The sequence below is a fragment of the Podarcis tiliguerta genome (genome assembly GCF_965153285.1).
Source record: "Podarcis tiliguerta genome assembly, chromosome: 12".
NCBI lineage: Eukaryota > Metazoa > Chordata > Lepidosauria > Squamata > Lacertidae > Podarcis > Podarcis tiliguerta.
In genome coordinates, this window is record NC_139545.1 from 42,874,417 (window position 1) to 42,882,416 (window position 8,000).

The 8,000-nt window shown below is 45.6% G+C and overlaps 1 protein-coding gene across 3 annotated transcripts; it reads left to right on the forward strand.

Annotated features, from left to right (window-relative positions):
* Positions 1-278: 278 nt before the first annotated feature.
* On the forward strand, positions 279-7,382 carry GJD4 (gap junction protein delta 4). Of its 3 annotated transcripts, XM_083406617.1 has the most exons (3): positions 279-586; positions 1,992-3,120; positions 5,466-7,382. In XM_083406617.1, exons 2-3 carry the CDS (start codon positions 3,057-3,059, stop codon positions 6,635-6,637), a joined length of 1,236 nt encoding a protein of 411 aa, XP_083262743.1. In that variant the 5' UTR covers positions 279-586; positions 1,992-3,056; the 3' UTR covers positions 6,638-7,382. The 3 variants fall into 3 exon arrangements, with proteins under 3 accessions (XP_083262743.1, XP_083262742.1, XP_083262741.1); XM_083406616.1 differs by lacking the exon at positions 279-586 and having other exon boundaries at positions 1,614-3,120; XM_083406615.1 differs by lacking the exons at positions 279-586; positions 1,992-3,120 and adding an exon at positions 4,432-4,801.
* Positions 7,383-8,000: the final 618 nt, after the last annotated feature.

Sequence of the window (8,000 nt, forward strand, 5' to 3'; positions counted from 1 at the left end):
AAAGCCTGCTGAAATCTCAGCAGCAAGAGAGGAGGCTGAATAAAATGTCCGGTGGTTGGAGGGGGGACTTTTGGCTCCTGCCCATGACTACCAAACCCAGAATAAATGATGCAGAATAGTGAAAATTACTGTGGAGAACAGGCCTTCTCCAGCACTTGCGACTACGGAATCCTCTCCCTCTCTTCCCACGTCTCCATTGGAGTTGTCACCCTTGGTCTAGAAATCGGGGGCGGGGGGGACACACTGTCTATCTCACCTTTTGCTCCCCTTCCCTTCAACCTGAGAGAGTAGATAGATTTTTAACACAGTTTTGAATCCTGCATTCCCAGAGTTTCCTTTTGGCACCGCTGGAAGATGGATAAGCGACGTGAAGAGTAGGGTGGCTGTGTTTTCGTATTCTTAATGTGGTCTCTATGCAGCGTCCTAAGACCGTCAAAAAAGAATTAAGGGGAAAGGTGTTTGTTACTTTCTGCAACAGGGGAAGGACAAAGAATGCCTCTCGAAGCGTTGGTTGTTTCTTTGCCATGATCCACACACTCGCAGTCCTGTGTGTGTGACTAGTAAAAGAGAACAGGCAAAATTATAGGTAAGCAAACCTGTTTCATAGCATCAGTTCATTTATCGTCGCTTTGGTCTCTGTGCCCTAGTTGAAATGCAGCCTCTGTTTGTGGATATCACTTTTTCTTGCCAAAATCCCGCGGCCCATCTTGCCACCATCTCTCTTTCTCAAATGGCTGGAGGGGGTGAAGCACACACAAAACAGTATCTTCATTCAGTAACTGAATAAACAGATTTGAGCTTTGTCTTTTAACACGGTCACTGGAGAAACCCAAGAATGTGTAAAGGATTCTTATTTTAACTCTGCAGTGGTGACATATTTTTTTAAAAGCAACTTTAATAATGCACCTACAAGGACACCCCCCCCCCAATCACCAAAATAATAAACGCTTGGTGAATGCTGCAAAGCAGCAATGTGTTTGGGCAGCCTCCTCTAGTTCCTGCATGGAGAAATGCCATAAAACTAAACTGAGGTGCTACAGTCTCATAGCCTAGGCCAGCAGTTCCATTCAGACAAGGGAGTGGGATGGTGGAAGGACTGATCCTTCCTTCTGTGGCAGCTCACTTGATTTCAGCCCTGACTACAAAGGAAGGAAAGTCTCTTCCTCCGAGGCCAGCACAGAAATGCGGTGAGCTGTCAGATAGACAGGATAGAAAGTGAACCACCTTAAAAACTGTTTTCTTCCTGTATGGCTGTCTTGCTGGCACAGGATGGGGACGAGGTGAGGGGAACAGTGGTGTGGCTTGCAGGAAATGGGCCATGGGAGTGCCAGGGACTGGAGTAAGAGGCATGGTTATCCAGATTAGATCTATGGGCTGGAGATCCTCCTTGCCTGCCGTAAGGAAATATAATGTGCAAGATGGGTTAAGAATGGCACCTTCCACAGGTTTTGTTAATCAGTTTTGTAATATTCCTTTTTTTTCTTTCAAATTCTGAACTGCCTTTCACCCAAACAGACCGATTTATTACAGTCACAGAGCAGAGATATGGACATATAAAGCAATAGAGGACATGTAAATAAAAATAGGTTAAAATTAAACTCCCTCAGCTAGATCATGGTAAATAATACAGGTGTAAAACCATTGAAATATGTATGTGGCAGGTTGTATCTAGACTTAGTCCTACGTAGACTAGATCCCATTGAAATGATTCGTTTAATTGGATCTGCTCTTTTAAGTATGATGGAGGCTGCAATTCTAGCCTCACATATCTGGGCGTATGTTCAATTGAATTCAGTAGGGCCTACTTCTGAGGAGACACAGTTCAGATGGTGCTAACAGTTGGGGAGTGCTGACCCGCCACCTCCATCTGCCGCCAGAGGCGATTGCCTCACTTTGCCTAATGGTAGGGCCAACTCTGCCAATCAGTTATCTATGGAAAGTCAAAAAGCAGGATGTGAGTGCAATATCTCTCTTCCATTCGTGTTTCACAGGGACTGCCACACTGCCCCTAATACTTGAGGTAATATATAAGCCACCATGATTAGTGGTCATTGACAAGCCTTATCATCCACAAATGTAATCCCCTGCTAAAATCGCCTTCCAGTGTGGTGTCCACCACAGCCATAGTTGTAACTGGGCAGTGTGATTGAATAAATATTTCTTTTTGTCTGACCTGAACCTTCCGAAATTCAGTTTTATTTGGCTGACCCACCAAGTTTTATTATGCCATGTATAATTTTATATACCTCTCCCATTAATTTTCTTTGAGGGGCAGAATGTGTGAGGAAGGAGATACTGTATATTTTGAGCACCTCTGTGGAAGGCATTCCACACAGACACACTTTTGCCGCCACCTCTCAGCGTTTGTGCTTTTAAAGACCAGGCCGCCCAGCGCTGAGGGAGCAAGGCAGGTTTCATGTCCCCAAGTTCAGGGCTTTGTTGTCCCACACGAATAAATTTCCTGCTCATTTACTGAGGAGAGTGAAACAGGAATGTGCAGAGACACCACTGATTTCCGTTGGTGACGCTACCGTGTGACCATCTTTTGGAAGCTGGATTTTATTTCTCATTTCATATGGCGCTGCTGTAGAGGAAAATGCCATTCGCAGACATAACACTTGATGTTTCAGTATCCTCTTTCCTCACGTTATCCATTTTTATCACTCGTCGGGCGAGAAACAAAGCCGCTTCTATTATTTCTTCCCCTGCTTGATTTCTCTTTCACCACTGAACTATCCCAGCAATTTCAGGAGGCTGGAATGCCCCGGGAGAGTAAGAATAGCCGACAATGGCAGAGATAATTCCTGTTGCCTTTTGTCTTCTTGCAGTTGTCGGGGCAGAGGTAAGAGCAATCAATAGGACTGTGAAGTTGTGGTATTTAGCTGGGTCTCCTAAGGAAGGCTTCTTTCTCTCTGCAGAGGATTTTGTTACTCCTGTTCCTGGCCAGCTCTCGAATGTTTTTTGCCCTCTCTGTTTAGATCGCCGTGGTTTTTGAAAATGCTCAATTTTTTCGTATTCCTTCAGTAAGTGGGGGATCCCTGCAAGTGAGTTCAGACATGGAATGTTGGGATTCAGTCGGCTTTTTAATCATTGCTGTCAGCTACAATGTGACGATTATTGGTGAGTATTAAAAAAACAAAAACCCACATCTTAATTTTTGTTCAGGGTTGGCACCCAGTTCCTGGAAACTGTCCTGGTTTTTGTTCTGTGTGTGTGTATTTTTGCTTGTTTCTAGAATTCACTCATTTGCATTTTAATAACATTTGCTTGTAAATGAAAAATTTGCTTGATATTGCTGTTTGACGTCTATCCTTTATTTAAATTTAGGGCCATTTTTGGTCTTTCTCATTAGTTGTTTTGGGGCTTTATTTCAGCCGGAACTCGCTGGAACTCAGTTCCGGCACCTCTCAGATGGGCACCAATGCCATTATAGGAGAACACCTCTTTTTCTAGAAAAATAGCACATGAAGACAAATGCAGATGCAAGAACGTGAACTTATTATGCCTTGCATGATAGCCTAGTTTCACTTTTATTAAGCAATCATTTCAGCAGTGCAGATCCCAGATAAAAATAAGGAGGCTTGAAGTGATTTGATGGGCAACTGCTGAACCAAGTTCTCACTGAGTCCTCTGTTTGATTTTTGAAGCCAATAGCTAGCATGTGTACATCTGGTTTCCCCCTTAACTTTGCACTGATCAAAAAACTTGATTCTGTCAGTCCTCTTGGTGAGAGTGATTTCTGTGGGTGTTTATACTCACATTGCCTACAGCAATTTGGAGTAAATAAATTAACGAAGGTCATTGCTAAGCTCTTAATGGGTTCAAGGCATTCTAGAATTGGCTCTCTCTAGAGCTGAGGTGCCTTGTGTTCCCAAACCTATGTGCTGAATTATTATTTTTTTAAATTATGTATTTATGATATATCTTTCCCCTCTGATTTTTTTCCTCTCCCAGCAAACGGGGCTCCACCCTCAAGGTAGCAAACAAGCAAGCAAGAACAGTACTAAGAGTGCATACCAAAAGCTTTGCATTTCCTCCGTCTCCATTTCTCTTCTCTTGTGATGAAAAGTTGGGCTTGTTGACCCTCTGATTTCTGTCTGTGCAGAACTTCCAAGGCTTTGGGCAAAAGGCCATAGCTCAATGGTAGGGCGTCTGCTTTGCATGCAGAATGTCCCGGGTTCAATCCCCAGCATCTCGGGGCTAAGAAAGAACCCCAGAGAGCTGCTGCCAGTCAGCGTGAACCGTACTGAGCTAGATGAACCATGCTCTCATTCAGCATTAGGCAGCTACTTCTGTTCCTATGCTTTAAAAAGGGGGGAGGGGAGGGGAAAAAGCTTCTCTCAAGTGTTCACCTGAGGTAGAACATCCACCTATGCTTCAAAATTGGGAAGCCTCTCCTGAGAAATGTTGCCAGGTGCACCTTAGGAGAAATCCTCAAATCGTCTGTAATAATAGCAAACTCTGTTATCTGAGTGCTGCACCCCAGACAGCCAAAGTGGCCCATCCATGAGGTGCTGGAGAAACTGCAGGAGGCTCAAAGGAGCCCCAAGGTTTGCAGAGGTATTGAAAAACCTTCTGGAAAGAACATTAAAGTGGGTGGTGGGGTGGACGGAACACAGGCCAATGAGGACACAGCATGTTGTAGTCCGACAATGTTTTGAGTCGGTTAGGTTGTGGAAGGCTGATAATCTCCGATCTTCAGTTCATTTCTCAAGGATTTCTACATTATGCACCTCAGCCACTTTCTGCCATGCGAGTCAAGACGCGAGTGAAAACCCTTTCACATCCCTCCGTTCCCAATGTGAGCAGCAACAGAGCCTTCACAGAATTTATCATCATAGAATTTATCATAGAATCATAGAGTTGGGAGGGTCCGTGAGGATAATCAGGTCCAACCCCCTGCAATGCAGGGATCTTTTGCCCAACGTGGGGCTCAAGTCTGTGCATCTCAGCTGTTGGCTCCCATATACATGACAACAGAGATAAATGGATGTGATCAGCTGAGTGTCAGGGGTGAACTCTTAACCAAAGCCCTCTGTTGCTGTATGCATGGAATATCTAGAGTAGGGTTACCATACATCTGGAATTTCCCAGACATAGCTGGAATATGGCAGTCGGAAACAGTGTCTGAGTGGAAATCTCTGAAATCTCCAGGGAAATCCAGATGTATGGCAACTCATGTCGGAAGTCTAGATTTTGGTGAATTTCCTTAAAAATAGCTCAAAAACTTAAATTTTCAAAAACAACGACACCTCAACAACTTTTGTGTTCACTTTTTGAAATATGGCAACTGTAGTCTAGCCTCTTGCCTGCATGTTGGCTGCCTGGCTGGTGTATGAGTGAGCCAATTGGTGAAGCTGGTGTGTGTGTGTGGTTGCCAACCAGGGTAAAAAATATGCAGGGATTCTACAATACGACACAATTCCTTTAGCGATGACATGTCTGCCTTTGTTCTTCCTTTCTAGGGAAGGTTTGGTTAACTCTTGTGATCCTGCTGAGGTTTATGGTGATATTCTTAGCAGCCTACCCTCTCTACCAAGATGAGCAGGAACGCTTTGTCTGCAACACTTTACAGCCAGGGTGCTCCAATGTGTGTTACGACATTTTTGCTCCCGTCTCCCACTTCCGCTTCTGGCTCATTCAGACCGTGTCCGTCTTGCTCCCTTACGCCATCTTTGGCGTCTACGTATTGCACAAAGTGTGCAGGCAGGTTGTGAAGGCACATTCCACAGCCTACCGTCGCTACAAAGAGATCAAACCTTCTGCGGGCGGTAAAGTCGCAAAGAAATTGTCCAAAGGGAAAAGGAGCAAAGTCGCCCATACAGGAAACGAAATGGCTGTTCCTGATTTTTCCAGGGCATATGCAGTTCACCTTCTTCTGAGAATATTGACAGAGGCCAGTTTTGGAGTGGGACACTATTACCTCTTTGGATTCTTTGTCCCAAGACGTTTCTCCTGTAACCAATCCCCTTGTTCGAGTTACGTGGACTGCTACATCTCCAGGCCCACAGAAAAATCCATCATGATGCTTTTCATCTGGGGGCTCAGCAGCCTCTCATTCTTCCTCAGCCTTGTTGACCTGGGCTTTGCCTTCCGAACCAATGCTGTGAGGAATCGGAGAAGGAAGCTGCTGTCAGTTGCGGCCGGAGAGAAATGCAGTCCTGGCCTGCTGCACCAAGGGGACAAGCTAAGCAACGATTTGCTGGGGGGCCAAGGCAACACAGCCGTCATTGACAACTGCAGCAACTGTTTGCTTGGCCGAGAGGTGAAGGAAGTGTGCTCCTTTCAAGCTGTGTTCAATCCTCAGCAAAAAAATGGCCCTAACCTCAACAGCAGCAACAGTAGCAACAAATCGTGTGTTGGATCTGCCCACCAAGAGGGAAAAGGGGTGTCTTTCCATGACAGTGAGCAGCCAGAGATCTCCTGTGAGCAATTGAGATTTGAGCAGCCGCCAGGCGTTCTCAAAGGAGCGTTGGTTTTTAAAACCCTGGACGGGTGCCGTTATGGAGCCCATTCGCCTGCAAGTAGCCACAAGCCCTCAGTTCATTATTCTTCTCTTGAGAGAAAGGCTTCTGATGTCCAATCTGTCTGCAGCAGTGCTGGCTGCTCCAGATCCAAAAAATCCGAATGGGTGTAAAATGTCAGAATAGAGTGGCAGAAAAACTACTACCAAATACTGCCAATCTAAAGAACAGTGTAGGAATAGTCTCCTTGGTTGAATATATGTATTGTCGTTCTGTGCATGCAGCTAGATGGTTTGTTTTCTTTTACTAGGGAGACTCGCTAATGAAGTGTACATGCATGCTACATCTGGAGGTGCTTATTTATAAATTTTGGCCACAAGCACAGAGTATCTAAAGCAAAAGCGGAAATAACTAAATCTTCCCACATGTTTGCAATTGGATGGGGGGGGGGCAGCAAGGCTCTGGTTGCTGGATGTGGCCCCTCCATCAACTGGCCACCCAATCTGCATCGGGAAGAAGGTCTGAGGAGTGGATCCTGCTCTGCACAAACCGGCTTCTCATGCTGTTTAGAACCCTGTGCGGTTGGGGTACAGAGTCACACAGGGAACCTGTTGATGGGGCTCCCATCGTCAGATCTTTCTCCCAATGCATGGATGGGAGAGTGGTGCTGATGGAGACCCAAAGTAGAGGTGAGGAGGTAATCATAAAAGGGAGAGCCCCTGTTAAGAATGAACGAATGTGCATTTTTGAGGCAAAATTCAGGACTCTGAGAATATTGGCTTGTGTGTGTGTTTTACAAAAAAACCCCGAACATGTTTCTGGACTTAATGATCACAAGAGAAGCTCTAAAATGCAGACTGAAATATCTGTTGAATTCTCAGAACTCCAAAGTGGTTTTAACAAGAATTTCTGTGGTCTTTACTGTGGTCTTGAGAGCCAGTGTGGTGTAGTGGTTAAGAGCGGTAGTCTCGTAATCTGGGGAACCGGGTTCGCGTCTCCGCTCCTCCACATGCAGCTGCTGGGTGACCTTGGGCCAGTCACGCTTCTCTGAAGTCACTCAGCCCCACTCACCTCACAGAGTGTTTGTTGTGGGGGAGGAAGGGAAAGGAGAATGTTAGCCGCTTTGAGACTCCTTAAAGGGAGTGAAAGGCGGGATATCAAATCCAAACTCTTCTTCTTCTTCTTCTTCTTCTTCTTCTTCTTCTTCTTCTTCTTCTTCTTCTTCTTCTTCTTCTTCTGCCTATCTCTCTCTTTTGCATCTCCTCCTCTGAATAGCAGAAATAGAATACTGTGGTACCTCTGGTTGCGAACGGGATCCGTTCCAGAGGCCCATTCGCAACGTGAAAAGAACGCAACCCGCAGAGGCGCATCTGCGCGCACACAGGTTGCAATTCGCCGCTTCTGCACATGTGCGTGATGCCATTTTGCTCATCTGCGCCTGCGCAAGCGGCGAAACCCAGAAGTAACCCTTTCTGGTACTTCTGGGTCGCCACGAGACATAACCTGAAAGAACATAACATGAAGTGGACGTAACGT

Coding starts and splice junctions, on each gene's coding strand:
- GJD4 (XM_083406615.1), top strand. CDS start 4,507: ATGAGGTGCTGGAGAAACTGCAGGAGGCTCAAAGGAGCCCCAAGGTTT. Junction 4,802..5,465: donor CACATCCCTCCGTTCCCAAT/GTGAGCAGCAAC, acceptor CTTCCTTTCTAG/GGAAGGTTTGGTTAACTCTT.